The following is an 18,086-nucleotide window of genomic DNA, read 5'->3' on the forward strand; positions in this document are numbered from 1 at the left end:
ATAGCCAAAGAAGAACCTGTTCAGGCAGAATCACACATACGATCTGTTTTATTGCACTGGCCTATAATTTAAAGTGTTTGGGTGCCGGCAGCCTGCCACTGGCCTGACAGCCTTGCGCCATTTACGACCTCTGCAACTCCGGGTCAGGTCCCATGCAGCGGGAGCAAACCTTAGACCTCTCCAACCTGACAGAAGTAATTGGCCACCAACGACACCATTAGAGTTAAGTATACAATTCCGACGATCCCCCGCACGTACAGGGAACCACACAAAGTTGTCAAAAAGCTAAAAATATCGCACATCCTCGAACACATTTATGTGTTTTACATAGTTTATGGGTCTGACACAGACAGTGTGTGTTTCTGTTCTCATTACAGCCCTACCCCCCTCCCCCCTCCCACTCTGCTCTCCTGCTGCCATGAGTAAACACACTGCAACGTGCAGCTCTCTTAGGGGCTAAACCTACAAGCTACATGAATATTTCCCTTCTACTGCCCCCCAAAAGGCAGTGTCCTTTTGCGCACAGGACATACAAACAGGGCAGGTTCCGTACGCTTCCACCAGGTGGGGTAATGTGCTAATGAAATGCGAGAGTCTGCAGGACATGCTTTTACTGTGCTTTACTTCTTTCTTCTGAAGTATACCCCTGAAGTTACCATACTTATTATTGGATGGCTGCTTATGACGCTGCTATCAGAGTTCCTGCACGTTGAATACAGCCACGCTTACTGGACTCATGCCTACTTGTTTCTGCCTTAATCCTTATAGCACCAAATAGCTCCATTAATTGAATTAGCAATAAACAATAAATAGCCAACATAACTGAGCACGAAAGGACAGCATTATCATTACATAATACAGTAACCTAATGCATGTGCTTTTATTTAAATAGCGGCTAATTTTATATGATTTCATCTTTAATTTATTCAATCTTTACTACTGCCTTTAAAATGTATATTTCATGAGGCATGTATTGATTTCGAAGTAATAGTTTGTAAATTGTTTTCTGGTATAATTTATTATTTAAATCTGATTGCCTTTAAATTAACATCACTCAATTAGTCAATAAATTTGCATATTTTAAGTAGCTTAAAATACATTTCTCCCATTATCAGAAAACCTGAAAGAATACATACTTTTTGCTAAGATGATATCAGTTAAGATGGGATGAAAGAATGATCTATGATGAGCTTCTACCAGTCACAATGCAGTAACACGGTTTGTTCCTGAAAATGACTCGTAATGGGCCACACAGAACTGCCCAGTCCAACTGGCATGAGTTTTCTACCATTTAAATAGCAGCTTTTTTTATCAGTCTTGTGCCATATTGACCCATCATGGAAGGGAAGGTCCATTGATAGCACTGTGCTGACAGTGAAGAAGGCGCTTATATTGATGATCATGATGACGATGATGATGACGCAGATGTAGACCCAGGTCTCTGAGGCTCCATGGTCATATGTGAACGTGATCATGTCAAGGCCAAGTTCCCCCTTTAATATCTGATGCAAGTGGACTGTTAGGGTGCGTACTTCAGGCATATTGTCCCACAACGGTTTGACCTGGTGACTGCCCGCCAAATTGGGCGACACCGTGTGGGCTCAAAGCAGTCACGTAAATAGCTAGTTAGCTAAAACAAACAAATAACTTGAAAACCAAATAAGGGCTTCCATGTGTGTCCACTAGCCTATTACCTAGTCTGTTATTACACGCCTAGTTCAAATTTCACAGAAAACTGAGTTATGCATTGGCTTTAGTTAAGTAATTTATTTAGGCTTGGCCCTTTTTTGGAGATGTGGGTGGGATGTGACCTCCCACAGTGTAATTGTACATAGAGCGCTATTTCCTCACAACTGGGGCCCATAAACAAAGTTGACTGATAGCCTTGCAGCTATTTTCTTTTTTCTTTTATTACACAGACCTTTTACAAACCCGTACTATTAATATGCACCTACAGAATCTGTATTGCATGCATGCAATTTAGTATAATTCTAGACTATTATTGTTAAGTTCTCACTGTGCTGTTTTCAACTGAACCCGTCTAATTTAGACTCATAAGGACAAAGGACACAAAAATTTGCACAACGCGGTACAGCTTTTTTGGATTTCCTGAGAGGTCCTTCACATCAACTGCTGGCAGGTCTTCAACACAGCAATCGCACTCAAACAGAGACTCAGCTGTTAGGATGACTGCTCACACCAGAAGACGCAACGCAGTACCTTTGACTAACACTACATATTCTATTCTGAGGATGTTATATGTTTACTTAAGTATTATATTACACATCCGATTTTTCCATCTCATAATTCATCGTATCCACCAAAAGGGGTAAAGTTCTATCACATTCGATTACATTCTATCACCATTTAGTTATTCAAAGTATCTCTTGAGTTAACAGATTTAATAAAATTAAAGGTCAATAATAATGATAATAATAATCATCACTATGGAAGGAATACATCAGATGGCATATTTTCAGGTCAATTTGTAACTAAATGTCCACCTGCCTACGGGTCTCTAAGTGTAACACTTTGGACGCGTGAAAAGCTGTTAACTGCTGTCTGGTGTGTCCCTCGCCCTGAATAATGTCAACCTCTGTTCATGTCACCTTTAAAACCTCATGAACCCAGTGGGCAGATGCTGCCAAGAGGATGAATCCAGAGGTTAAAGCACTGCTTGGCTGACTTCCACCTGGCAGCGCACAGAGCTTAATAAGGCAAGAAAGTACTTTTATACAGTAAGCAAGGGGACACGACGATTAGAGAGTTTAAGCTCTGCCTGTCGGTGGGTGGGACAGGGGTGAGGTTGTCCCTTATGATCTTTACGATCTTCTGCCACCCTAAGCTGTGTATACAGTGAAGTCTTATGAAAGCTGCTTTGGGGAACATCCAAAGGGGAGAAGATATCTCCCAACCTTTGATTTAAACTCAGCCCTCACCGCCGCGTGGGAGGTCCTGCTCTGAACATCTCTATCTTTCCTGTCTACCACAGCAGGACTGAAACTGGAAGAAATCTGGTTTACAAATGTGCCAGTCAGCAAGCACCTCTGAAAAGGACAGCCATTAGAGTTTGTGTGCGCAATTTCTGCATTAAAGACAGCTAAAAAATGGCTTTTGATTGTGAGTGAGATTAAAACACAATAGGTGTGCATTTTCAGACATTAGCAGGGGATTAAAAACTGGTATTCATTTTCATTACGAAGATTGACCCATTCAGGAAATTAAAATGACTTTTTTTTAAACCAGAGGGGAGACATTTTTTACAAAGTTCTGCCTTAATTGCAAGTACATTAATTAATAAAGGTTGCATTATTATTTAAGCAAGACATTTTATAGTGGAATGGAATGCAATTAATAAGACACTACATTCAAATGTAACAATGGCCTATTGCTGCAAATATGAACTGAATGTTTACCCATGTAGTAAAACATTTATATTTGTGAGTTAAAATCTCATAGCTTAGAGATAGTTTAAAAGATATACATGCGTTATTTCGACATTACTGAGTGAAATCAGAGAGCGCCTACTGTAATTACCCCAAATTTGGGGCATTGTAATGTGTTCTCATTTACCATGCTTAAAGAAAATAACATACTTAAATATGGAATACAACCTGGCTGTGAACCCTTCACAAAGGATGCGCTTTGCTGCAAATGACAATCACACGACACAGTCACAAGCGACAGTTATACGTGACATAACTTTGGTTTGTCTTTGCTAATACTACTTCTATTAAATGTGAAGGTTTATTTTGATTTGCACGTTATTTTTCGAATTGAATAATAAAATTCAACATTGTTTTCAAATTTACACACGGTGAAATATAAACATTTATATGGAAATTATATATTAGTATGTTACAACAAAATAAGAACAACAATAATAAATAATAATGATAATGTTGATGATGACGATGATGATAATAATGATGATGATAATAATAATGTCTTTATTATTTGTGTTTTTATTTTAAACAAGCTTTAAAAGATTATATATCTTGGACTGAATGAATAATAAAATACTGTTATACACCTGTCTGAAAGCACATTTTATATATTGCGGAATATACTGCTTTAGCATAACATGACATGGCACTCATGTCAACAGGATTTCAAAGTGATCCTTTTCCCTTAGGAGATACAGTTTTTAGGAGGATAGTTCATTTTTCACAACATAAAGATATATACGTATTACAAATCTCTAAATTTCACGCATGGTGAAATATACTGAAACATACTGAATATAAGTGACTGTGCTGCTTAGGAAGACAAGGGCAGGGTAGATAGGCTCTTTGTCTGCAAACAGGGTTACTCTTATCCTTCCAAGTTAATGACAACATCAATAATATCAATTAGCAATAAAAACTTAAATTGCTCTTCGCAAATCAGACTGCTGGTAAACTTGCTTGAAATAAGGTTGAAATGATTTTTTTTTTCTTTTGTGCCACAGCAAATGTCATGAGTAAATGTGTGCAGATGTGAGGAGGTAGGGGACCAAAAAAAAGAGCTACTCACCAAATATGTCTGATCTCTTGGTGCCACTGGTGCCGTTTGAGCCGTTTCCAATGCCGTTGAACGCCGCTCGGCTCTCTGTGCTGTACGCCCTCAGGACAGACAACATGTTCATCTGCTGCTCAAGATGGGCCTGGCCTGCTTGTGGCAGCCCAGTGGGAGCTCCATGAGATGAAAGGAGGCTAAGGCCTTGCCATCGCTTCTCCAGACGCGGAGGAACTGGAGGCTGGGGAGGTACTGGAGCCTCTAGTCTCGAGGCCACCTTCAGGTCAATCTCACTGGACGCCTTCGCCAACTCCTCGGCCCCCCCGCCTTCCTCATCCTCCATCTTCTCCTCTTCCTGCTCATCCTCTGTTTCTTTAGACGACAGTGGCTCTGTGACGGGCTCCATACTGTCATCTGCCATTCCAAGTCTGTCATATTCTAAACACTCCTGCTCTGTGGACATCTCCATATCGCCGAAGGGAATCTCGTCAGACGATTTGTCGGACGGCTCCTCGGTGGGTGAGATGCTGCCACTCAGACCAGCAGATTTCCGGCACAGAGTCTCGGGAACCTGCATCTGTTGATCAAGCGACCCGGGGAACATAGCGCCAAATCCTTGGGGACCTTGTCGTCGTGGAGTTTCATACACACTGAACTGCTTGTAGAAGTCATTCTGAAAGCCACTCATGATGGCGCTGTTCAAATGGTTAGGCTCCTTGCTTCTTTCGTGCTGGTTCATTTTATTTGCATGTGGGCCTTGCTTGGAGGAGATGGCCTCATTGCCAGGGTGACAAACAGCTGGAGCCAGCCTGCCTTTATTCACGGGGGAAAACTCGGCCGTTAGCTCCTTGCTTGTGACTTTCACATCCAAGGAACTGCTCTCCTTGTATTTGCCTTTCCCCAGGTGATTGGCCTGCAAATGGAGAACCATTTGCTCTACAGAGGAAGTTCTGAAGGAGCAAAACAAGCAGCCGTGCCACACCACGTTGTCTTGGATGGTGACGGAGGATCCTGGCAGGGATACTGAATCTGGCCTGACAGATAGATCTAGCGGTTCATACTGTGATTTCTCGGGTTTGCCTTTGGAAGGCCTAGCATCTGTTTTTTCCCCGCTATTCTCGCCTCTCTTGGCTTTCCCGTCGCCGCTCTCATGGCTGAAATTCTGCTGCTGTTGCGCTGGCGGCTGGCTCTCCCTCATCTCCTTGTCCTTCTTCAAGGAAGTCAGAGTGAAGTTGTCCATGAAGGCCTGCAGGGCCCCTTGGAAGCTGCTTCCGTTTCCCAGCACCCCGTGGTAGGCCTGGCTGAGGTCGGAGAAGCTTGCCGGCCTGCTCGTTGATAACCCATCTGAGATGTTCAGGTTCTCAGAGGGGTTTTCTGAAGGCCCTCTATGGCAGTCTTGCTCCAGGTCCTTGGGAGCCATGATCCCAGGAGGGGTCCACCGGTGGGGCAGTGCCGAAGCAGCCCTGAAGTCCACGCTGCTGGCTGTGCCTTTAAAGACACTACGCAGGACATCTGGTCTGATAAAAAGGCTGCTCTTGCTTCCTGTCTGCTCCTCCTTGTGCTCAGGGGAGTGTCCGGATGACGGGCCTGCACCATTCTGTCTCTCCCTGTGGTGCCTCTCCAGATGATACTTCAGCGAGGCTGACTGTGTCCCAGCGTAGCTACAGTGAGGACACCTGTATGGCTTCTCGCCTGTTAGGGTGAACGAAAGAAACATGCAAACAAACAGCCAAATAAATAAACCGATAAACACTCCATATAAAGACAAAATTCCTCATAAGAGTGAACTAACATCACATTCTCATTCTAATACCAGCTGCATAATTTTGTAGAAGAATTATACTATTGACAAAACAAGAAAAGTCTAATATTTATCACTACTATCATGTCCTATATTTTTCATTCAGCATATGCATATTCCTGTCATCTGGCCTTTCAATTGTATAATAGAGAACATGAAAGAAATGCCGAAAAAAGATCATTCTCAGACGCAGTAAATGTTATGTTTGAAACATGTTTAAGTGAAATGCCAATTTAAAGCAGCTCTAAAATTAGAATTCATCAGTTTATTAATCAATGCGGTTTATAGCAGGTGTAAAATCCCCAAATGAAATGGTAAAGGAAAAAATGGAGGTGAGACTGGGTGGAGGCAGGAACAGATGGTAAGTTAAATGGATGGTTATTCAGCAGGAACTGTATATATACAATTGAAACAAATATTGAATGAAAAAATGCCTGCATTACCATATATAGCAAAAGCTATTTTTATTTATATTCCATATATGTGTTTACATACACTGTACTATTGTACACATGGAAACCATTTCTGCTCCGACTGAACGTTGCATTGTTACGCAAGACTGAACTGAATGATTCAAGTCTTGCTCTGCAGTAAATCATGGATATAATTAGCAAATGGCATACTGCTCAAGTAATTTATCATTATTTGGAGGGCACCATTCCAGAAAAAAGGAAGAAAAAAAGGAAAGATCTGCAGATCTACTGCATTGTTCCCAAATAAAGGCTTGCAGATACAAAATCAATATAATATTAACAGCAGAGAACTAGTCAGAGGTATACTTGCATTTAATAATGCTTCAGAAGAAACCAAGTGATGGAGTTTTAAAATTCAGGGCTGATAATAAAGCTATTTGTGACAAGGACTGTAAATATATGATCGATAAGTTTATTTTCATGCGTGTTTTTGCAGTAGAAAAAGGAAATTTTTGAATCCTAACGGACTGCTTATAATATAATGGTTAAATATGTACAAATCCATTGGCTGAGGGAAGTAGATTGATAAGACAATTTGCTCCATCATAAATCAAAACTTCTGTGGAATTACAGCCTTTATCTCATTTTTGCATACTTTACTATTAAAGATAATTAAGGATGTGTTAATCCACTTTTTACCGCCATCTCAACAAACACCCAAAGCTAGACGAAAAGGATAAAGAGCGTAGTATATGTTTTTATTATAACATTGTATTATGGTGATTACTGTCCTTCACTACTGGGATATGAGAGAGTCAACATATTTAATTTTTTATAAACCTTTGCAACTGCACTAAAACTGCATAAAGCCTGTTTCATTGATTATCTTTAAATCCACCCTTTGTCATTCAGGATATTGAATAAAGCTGCGACTACATGCTGAGAGTCAAGCATTAAAGTCACATAGATGCACTGTAAAAAGTGAAAAGATTTCCACAGCTGCTTACTGCTAAACGCCACTTTGTCCAGAAGGGGACAATCTGTGTCTCTAATTGCTGTCACTGAAGCTTAGATTCATTATGTGACTTTCCCATTAAAATGTGAACATTAATTTGTATAATGAAATATCACCCACTACAGTGTTCATTAACTGTGGCTCACATTGTATACTGCACAGCGTTAGCAACCTAGAAACTGGAGTTCATTTAGTTAATGGATATTTTCCTACTCGGTGTTGGAGTGGAAATTAATACTGTAACATTAGCTCTTTAACTTTTAGAGAATTTTCTGTTCACGTCGTACCTTTCAACAAAATATTTGTGTGTCATTATTTTAGAATTTTATTTCATGCAGTAAGTGGTTTGAGTTACCATGTTTTTGTACTTGATGGAGATCTGCAGGTCTGCTTCACGCTGCTATAAAAATAGTTCTGCATCTTACTGTTTTGTTTTTTTACAAAACTGTGATCATCTAAATGGAGATAATTTTTATACTTGGACGCGTTTTTTGGGAACATTATAATGACAATAGCACCATAAAGTGGATGCAGCTGTTTATGCAGCGTATGCCCTTATGCTACTTGATGCGCCACATTGTGTCATCTGAAAATAAGGCGATAAAATTAGAAGCTTCCATAATACTGAACTGTCCAGCTGTACTAGTGGCATTTTTGTAATTTTTTTTAGCAACAAACATTCTAATTGCAGTTGCTTTGACAAAGGCTTAAATGAACTGTATTCTAAATATCAGGGTAAAGATTCCTGATTATTTCAGGCTATTACAAGTTCCTGTGACACTGAATAGTCAGTTTTCCTTCAAAGCTGAAGTATGCGTTCATTATTTAGAGTTGTGGCTTGGGTGGTCTCCTTATTTAGCACATACTAAATCAGTGCCGCTTTCAGAGCTACAATAAATATTCTGTTTTGTGGGTTCAAGAAATCTCTCTCTCCTTAAATGTGCACTGAACACTGTGGTTGAAAACCTGGGCTTAAACTTTCTTTGACAAAGGAGTCTGATCCAAATTGTGTACAAAATCTTGAGGGGAACCAGTTGAAATATGACAAAAGAATTCTTTAGACAACGGACAGAAGGACCGGTGGGGAAGCAGTGAGCAGCCTGAGTGGTTTCCACATCCTCGCTGTTTCTGAAACATTTGAAACGCTGCGAGGGACAGTACTGATTTAGCACTGAGCAAGGTGCTGTGTAAACTATCTAAGGGTTTGCTTAGCAAATGTAAATACCCAAACCAGAGCTTGGTGGTTACCGATTCCTACTGAGGTCATAAATAGATGTATCGATTAATGTTTTATTTACCACATTTCAGGTGATTAAATATCACTGCTCACTTTATCAACTAAAAGATTTCCCTTTAGTAAAAAACAAGTTAACAAATGTGGTTAAACTGTTTACATGGAATACTTCAATGCCTCAATACAAAATTATTTTACACAAACAATAATAGCAACATTTCAGCTTCAGGTGAGGAATTGTTCTGTTTATTTATATTTGTTAACAAGACGTCTTTAGTGTAGGATTTCAACCTGTGACTGAGAGTATAAATAAAAGTCAGATAGTGGATTGTTCCATTGTTACTAACATGAGACATTTTGCATTCTTTTGCTGAGCCAAAGCACTTCAGGACAAAGCAAAACCAAAGGTAGCTCGGTTTAGTCGTTCTGAGGCAGCCTTGCAAAAAAAAAACAGGTTTCCATTTCAAGGAAAAGGCCTGTCACTGTACCCCTGAGCGGGGCACTCGCTGTAACCTGAACACCTTCAGCAAAGATCATCTGTATAAAAGAAAAATGGATGAAAATTGTGAGCTTTGACAGTTGTTTGAAATGAAAGAGAATGTGACTTTTTATGTGATAGATCGGCATCCTGTCCAGGGGGATCTCCGGCTATTCCGCGGCTTCTTCCAGGGATATTCTCTAAGCTTAGTATAACCCTGTACTGGATAAGTGATTGGGTGGGTGAACCAGCCTATGCCAACTGCTATATAATGAGATACATTAAGTGCAAAAGAAAGGGACGTTATTCTGGCCCATTAGGCCCAAAAAAGGGCAAAGAGAGGGCAGCCGGTGATGCAGCGTACCTGTGTGTATCCGCAAGTGCACCTTCAGGTGGTGAGATGTCCGAAATGTCTTTCCACAGTAGGGGCAGTCCTTTGTGGCAGATGCAGGTACCCTCTCTCTGTGCTGGGTAGGGGGCGAAGCAAATCCCACCTGCCTTACGGACTCGTCCCCGGCATCTACAGAGAGACGACACAGACAGACTTCACTTGACAGGTGTACGTTTTCACCGAAGCCGGTGATCGCAAAGCGAGGTGCACATGCGGCATGTCACCGCCATTTTACTGCCTGTTTCAACCTGACAGATTTCTGACTCTTACTATCTGTTTTATGAGTCTTGTGTTTCATTTTGCCCCAACCGACCCAAAGCACTCTCATCTGGATCCTTCATCCCTAGTATTATCATTCTCTGGTGGGCTATGATGGATTGTATTAAAATGAACAATGCAAGAAAAAACAGTAGCTAAGTCATCAGGGATTATTGCTGGTTGTAGCTCCTGACTTAGGTGACACCTCCTCTGCAAGACATATAAAAAAGTAACTGGGAATCACTTCTGCTAGACTACATCATATTTGCATTTATGTCAAGTCCAGGTAACCAACAAATACAATTTGCCAATAAACAGGTTTAGCGATTAAAAGCTGTACTTAAATTTATAACGTACAGTGCGGTGAGCCAAGCAAAAGTTACAGCACACCATCTCCGCATCCAGGACATGAACAGAAACCAATTGTACCTGGTGATGGTAAGAATCCCTCTTTGGCTTAATTCATGTGAATAATTCAGGCTTTTTAATAACACCGTTTCAATTACTGTAAAAGTCATATGGCATCACATAACCACAAATATCGACGGTTTATTGCGTAGGACATTTATGGTATTTGAAGGTTACCTTACACATTGTGGAGATGTGTGTATTTGCCTGTGCGTGTTAGAGATGTAAAAAACAAATTAAATTATATGTACCACAAAACCTGCAATCGCACACAAATATACTCACAGAAGCATACATACATACATGTATACATACATGTAAACCTGCATGTAATAAAAGGTACCATAGCATCGAAGAACAAAGGCAAAATGTCACACAGCAGTCATGTAAATGAGTGACAGTTCATCAGTTATTCCAGCTGCTGTCGAATGCTTTATCCATCCCACAAAGAGTAAAGCGTGAGCCACACTTCAGAGATGCAGGCATCTCTGACGCACTCCCCCGGCATGCATGTGAGTCTGTGTGAGAGGCTGGAATTCTGTTCGAAAGCCTGGGTGATGAAGCGAGGCAGAAAAGCACTCAGCTTGCCTTGCGAGGGGCTGTGAGAGGTGTGTTTTCGCAATATGGCGCATGTGCTCACATGTTAAAGTGTGCGTTTGTGAGTCTGATCAAAGTGTGAGCGTGCACTCCCATCTTAACCAAAAAAAAAGTACTACGGCTCACGCTTTTGTTGAAGCACTCAACTCAGACCACACCCTGTTTCCAAAAATAAAGAAAAAAAACACAATCCATTTACTGTGCCCTTGAAATGACACTTCTGAGCATAATTATTAAATGATTATGATTACTGATATGTGACAAGCCAAGAATACAGGGAAGCATAAAGACAAAAAAAAAATATCCTATAAAGGGTTTAATTTTGACAAGCCACTGACCTCTTCTCTTTGTGAAAACCAGGCAAAAGGAACAGAATTAAAGTGTTTAGCATAGCAAGGGAGAGTATAAAATTTGACGACACTACTGACGATACATTAGCGTTTAAAACGAGGTGGGGGAGGAGTCACATCCTTAATAAATATCAGTATAATAGCATCCGGCGAATACACTGCTCTGTTTTTTACTTGGATGGCTGCCATCTTTGTAAACGCCAGGCCCATGCATGTTAATAAATCTGCGGTTTACATACGTCGCTGAAACGTGCATGATATAGGCTGTTACTGAGGGATCTGAAACTCCCAGTATTTAGTGACCGCACGCCAATTAACAATAAACAAGGCTGCATTACTGCTGCTTTTATTACCTGACAAGAACGACTTCATGAATTTTTAAATGAACGTTATTTGCTGGCCACACACCTTAGGTAACCAGGTCCTGAAAGACACGTTGAGGCACTCGGACCAGCGCACACATCAGCTGGTGTCGCAGCAACAGCCACGTAATAATTTCTGGATATTATGTCAAAATAAAAGAATATTCTAATACAAACAAAATGCAACCCCTCCCCATTAAATTATCGTCACGTACTGTATCATTCGTTTGCCCGGACAGGGCATTTTTTCTGACCTATGTGTCAAAAATATAAATAAATAAAATGTTTACTACACAATGTTTGCAAGATGAAACAGCCGCAAAATGTGTTACATATAAGGCTTGTGAGTAAACAGGGGCACCAGATGTTCTTTGATGTTAATAATGGCATTTATTATTAATATTAATTAGACTGCATTCAGCAATACATTTGGGCCATTTCCAAGTCAATTAAGCGAAATGGCATTCGGGAGATGTTGGGAACGACATTCTAAAGGCAGGTGTTCATCATTCTCCTAATAAAACATTTTCACAGCTACAGGAAAACAACAATTTTGAGCAATTTTCCATTGTCTATAGCAGAGCTACAGAACCTTGCACAAAGTATATATATATATATAGACTGAAGTTATATAGCAAATTTTTTCAAGGTTGAATAGTGTGTCTGAAAAGTAAACAACTATAGGTTTAACTAACAAAGATTTCGTTTTAATGCAAATCTTGAGCAGAGCTCTGCTTTCAGCTTCACCTACCCCACATTTAACAACTGATAGGGTATAAATAATGTATGTACCGTAGTTCATTACAGCACCTGACATGCCGACACCTGCAATGCATGGATCAGCAGTATGTTTTATGAATGCATCTGGGGCATCAAAATTGTTGTTTACGTTATATGCAGGTCACTACAAATGGAATGAGCATGTTAAGGAGAATGACTGGATGCTTAGCTGTGGGTTAGCGACTCAGCTAGCAGCCCAGTGCAGCCTTCCAGCCAGAAACGATGCCATAAGTCTTTTTTTTGGCTGCAGTCCATCTTTGTTTTCTTTGTGAAGTCTGTTTCAACCCTTTCAAAAAAAAAGGTAAAGAAGCACTGAGCTCTTATTAATTTTATTATTATGCTGCCTGATCACAGTTGCTGATTAAAAAAAATAGTTTGTGACTTGGATGATAATGGAGACGCCTGTTTATATGAGAGAGAGAGAACAATTAGGTTTTATAGGCTTGATCTGCTGGGACATTGAATCTTTAGGATGTAAAGAATGGGATGTTATTTAGCGTAAATATTCATTCCCCCCCCCCTTCCCCCTTGGCAAGACCTGATTGTTTATCATTAGCTAAGGCCGGGTAGTTTCAGTCTTGTCTTGGGAGGGATATCCATGAATTAATTTTACAGGGATGTAGAAGTGAGTGAGTGTGTGTGTGAGAGAGAGAAAGAGAGAGAGAAGCTGTTTATTTCACTCAAAAACAAAGGTAAAATGCAAAAGAGGACATTAATCTTTCCACAAATGACTGAGTCATAGTTTAGCATGTATAACCCGCAGAGCAAACATCATAGGAATAACTCATGATCTCATTTTGAAGTTTATACCTTGTCTAGCAGCTGAAGAAAAAAGCCACTCGAGGCTAACATCAGTTTTGCATTATATTAGATTAACACCTATTTTTTGTCAGAAAGGTAAAATATAACAAAAAAAACACATGGAAAAAAATAAATGCAGATTTTAATAATAATGTACAGTGTAAAATTAGATGGTATATATACCTATAATCAAAATTTTAAAGAATACCACTTTCCATGTTGTGACATTTTAATGATAGCATGGTAGGTATTAGTATTGTAACTGTGCAAACATGCAAGAATGGTAGTTATCATAATAAAAATAGCCTTTATCTCAAAAAGAACAAAACAATAACCAACTATGGCCCCTGACTGTCAAGCCCATCTTCTCTCCCAACCTACATTTCTCATATATATGCAAGCCTGAACAGAAGGATGTTTCACTGTGCGTATTCCTATTAAAATGAACATACCCCTCCCCTGCCTGAATGTTAATTTGTTATGAAGGTCATTGACAGAGAAAAATAATCACCATTAGGGATCTAACAATTTGCCATTTCAGAACATCTCTGCGCTGATGACTCAACTATTAATAGACCCCATCTTATATGACTAAAAACTATTCTGGTATTTTCACAAAAAAAAAAAAAAATCCCGTATGTCTCCTGTTACATGTCACATCTTTTATCTCTGAAGATCTTTGACATTTAGCACAAATTAATGGGACCCAAAACCCAAAATAAATTTACATCATGACTAGATATTGGAAAATTAAATACTCATGATTCAGCTTGAACTGTGACATCCTTTTGTTCCCATTATATTTATTGACGATATTTTCACATTTAACTTAAAAGGATGATTCTTAAAATATGTACAATTCCTCTGTACTGTGTACCTCTATATCCACAACAACTGGTATTTATCTATGTATACTTAATTAATAGAATGTATTACCATGCATCCCATCCATAGTGTACCGATGCCCCCCCATCACCTTCACTGGAATAATGTATGGATGGTTGGATGGATAGATGGATGGAAGGATGGATGGATAGATAACATTTTCAGGGGATCTTAATGCCATATGTATTGGCAGTTGTTAGGTAAACAATCTTAAGCATCACTTTTTTGCAGCCATAAAGTATAAACATGTTGTGTATCTGTTATTATTGTAATATATTCACAAACTTAAATTCTGCAGGTGCACAAATGTATTAATTTCCAAAAAAAAGGAAAACAATTACAGTGTGAGGTAATGATACTGTAAGTGCTGTCACTGCTTCGAAAAAAGGGAGGCGGTACGAGACTGAAGTGAGCAGATGCTTAGTAGTTATGGTTGTGCTATATACAATATTACGATAATACAGTAATCAACACCTTTAAAGTGAACGTCAGACAGGAAGCAGCAGCACGGCGATTTTGCTCGCATCTCCATAAACTCGCTAACTCCCGCTGACAAGTTGGGGGATCTGAGCTTTGATTGGCTGCGCTGTGGCTCCTTCACTTCCTCTCCTTACTCCTCAGTCGGCGCACTGTGATCCAGTGGGGGGAACTTTGGGCACCTTGACTGGCGTTAACTACTTGTGGCACACACAGAGGAAATAGGTCATTAAATCAAATGAGCCCAACCAACCTCAGAGGATCCCTGAGCTGTTTCTAATCAGAATATTTCCGTTTTAAAGGAGCCAGAATTGCACTCCACAATGTCTGTCATTAATTTGGATTTTTTTGCTCCCTTTCCAATTTTTGTGGCTTTTTTTAATTGTGTAATATCCCTAAAGAGTGAAAAGGGCAGCCATTTTGGTACAAACTAAATAATTAAAGGTTACTTAAGGAAGAGCTACTTTACAGCTCCTTCGTACTTTAAGGAAGATATTTACATTCCTGCAGAAGCGGTACACAATCGATAAAAAGGAATGCCGCAGATTAGTCACGTGCACAAGTACAGGAACTATGCACCGAACTGACAGAAATGCACCAGAACATGCGCCAAATGCATAAACTTGTAACTGCATTGCAAGAGCATCACTTTGCATAATCTTTACACTTGCCTCTAAAGAGAAATAAATGCTAACCTTGGAAATAATTCAAGGTCATAAGAGTAAAATAAAATTCAGCAGTTAAAAAAGAGTGTGTCCCTGAAATGGCAGGGAAGGCAAATAAGAAGACAAATCTATAAAGATCAGAGCACACTGTAATGGTTTAAGTAGTAAGGTCTTGTAATAGCACTTGATGGACAACTGTATGAAAAAGATACATAATTTCTCGACTTGCCATTTACCCAGCATTGTGCCTGAAAGCAGAGCAGAATAATAGACAGTTTAAAATGTCAGGGAGCTAACTAAGAAAAAGAAGGGATTGGTCTGTAGAATCTCAATTAGAAACTGAGCTAATAACAATGGATTTTCGGAGGAAAGCAGCAAGATGAGCGCTCTACTAAAACACTTCCTAAAATGCTTCATTCCAATTAGACTCTTGGCTTGAATTGACCAGTGAGAAACAAAATATGTCGAGTTATGAAACCCGTCATGAGTATATTCTCTGTCATGAAATGCATGTATAGGATTTACCTATCTATCCCAGTGCAGACCTGCGTATTGAGCGGACGCCAGCAGTCCATGATTGTGTCAATTAATCTGCCATTGTGAGCTGGGGAACAGCTGCAGTGGGTCTAGCGGAAGTGTTGTCAAAGGGAAACAATGCCATGCTAAGCTTCTGACTGAATCTTCCATTACAAAAGGAGGTCTAACACAAAATAAATTCATAAATCCATAGATCAATTTTTACCAGCACTAATGTCTGACCTTTAAAGGGAAAAGGTTTTTACATACTTAATTTCGGCTTGAAATATGGTCAGAAATGGGATACACAGAAGGTGAGCCAAGTCCACGGCTTTGAAAACAAACCAACTCGAGGAAGGTGAATGTGGAAGCTGGAAGGACTTGATCTTTCAAACAAAAAACACCAGGATTCATCAACTGAGCACTGTTATTTTAAAACAATGGGTCTAACGAGATTAGACTGAATTCATCAGTCTCTGTTACGTGGCTTTAATTTTAGGGGATACTAGATTCCCTGAAACAACCCCCCCCCCCCCCCCCGCCCCATTCACATAATTCTCCCCACACAGACTTTAAAGAACTGCAGCAGAGATACAAGGAGCTTCCCAGGAAAAATAAGATAAGTCAGAATTAACATCCATCAACAGCGCATAGCCAGAATACTGGCGTTAGTCTGCCTGCTGGCTTCTCTTACAACTTAGAAGCCCTGATGCAATGACACCACCGGGACATGCGAGACAAGAGCGTCACCAGCCATAAATTATAGCTTCACCTGTCCATTTTAATGCTCCATTAATGCAACAAAATAAGTAACCTCTGTCTATTCGTTTAGTTTGCTTCTTAAAATGCCCATTAACCATCCTTCTTCACACTACATTGATGCAATATCAAAATACAAAGGCCGGTCATTAAACTTTTAATTGAAATTCAAATTTCAAATATAATTTAAAAATGCATGTATATTAGCATTTCTAGCTTTACACATGTGTCTGCCAAGTGCCTCATGCAAAAATAATTCAATACAGAAGTAAATGTGGGACAATATTTATTTAGTACACATTTAGTGCAGAATAAAAATCTTACTATTACTATTTTAATCATGCCTTATTCCGGCAATTCCCTGGAAATACATCTAAAATACATAACAACTAATATAAAAGTTTATAAAATGTGACTTTTATTTATTCACGCCATGACTAACCGGGACTAAAAATGAACTTCACAAAAATAGAAATCATCGAAAGGGAGGCATGATTCACTTGAAAGAAATTTGATAAACAAAATGAATCAAGAAACTTACGCTGTGAACTTCAGAAAGAGCATCTTTTCAAATTTCACTAGACCAGGACAATTACATTATCATATTGTATGTTCATCAGGACGTACAAAAATTAGCTGAATGTGTGGAGCTTAGTGAAGCCAGAACCGGATTTCATGTTTCCCAGAATCCTCTTTCCATTGGACTTCATCTCTGTGTCTAATAGCATACACCTGCTTCTGGCCACTGGAGAGCTGTGATAGTGCCATTTTGCAGCACATCACCTGAAGAAGAAGCCAAGGGATGTGGCATTTTGTCCTCAAGGGCTCACAGATCAACCAAGACTTGGCTGAAGTTAATATGATGAGAAGCCCCAGTAGATACCAGGTTTCTGAGTCTGCCCCTGAATCCTCCTGCCCTAAATCCTTTTGTCAATCCTTTGACAAACCCGCTGTCTAACAAGTTTGAAGCTCACTGCACTCTACACAGCACAGTTCAGCCCGTCTCCAATGACTAGCATGTTCCTGTCAGCTCAGATATAGACTGCCAATACTAGCCTTGTGTATTTATCCTTCAGTTAAATAACATGAGGAGCCAGACTCACTGAATCTTTAAATGGCTCAATCTGTTTCTCTTCTAACCTTCAAAAAATTTTTAAATTTAAAATTTATAATTGAAAACAAGTTAAAGGAACCCCCCCACAACCCCCCCACCACAAAAACAGCACAGACTGACCATGGACTGCTCTTTATCCATGTGTGAGAAAGGAATTGATGGATCAGCCGGTTCTGACATGTACATTTAATTTAAGATTCGCATTGAATCTGAACTTCATATCACCCATATGGGCCAGAACAGCCAGAACTGTGAATGGAAAAAGCACCGTGACCCTGATACTAA

General features: G+C 39.7%; 1 protein-coding gene across 9 annotated transcripts in view; it reads right to left on the reverse strand.

The window, feature by feature from the left end:
- Nucleotides 1-18,086, reverse strand: part of LOC125706611 (zinc finger protein 536-like) — a 121,757-nt gene that overhangs the window by 39,806 nt on the left and 63,865 nt on the right. For all 9 annotated transcript variants that reach the window (XM_048973362.1, XM_048973359.1, XM_048973361.1 and 6 more), the window contains 2 exons: nucleotides 9,803-9,958; nucleotides 4,516-6,189 (listed from right to left, as the gene is read on the reverse strand). In XM_048973362.1, coding sequence (XP_048829319.1) covers nucleotides 4,516-6,189; nucleotides 9,803-9,958 — 1,830 coding nt within the window. The remainder of the gene's footprint in view (nucleotides 1-4,515; nucleotides 6,190-9,802; nucleotides 9,959-18,086) is intronic.

Source organism: Brienomyrus brachyistius, chromosome 13 (assembly GCF_023856365.1).
Source record: "Brienomyrus brachyistius isolate T26 chromosome 13, BBRACH_0.4, whole genome shotgun sequence".
NCBI lineage: Eukaryota > Metazoa > Chordata > Actinopteri > Osteoglossiformes > Mormyridae > Brienomyrus > Brienomyrus brachyistius.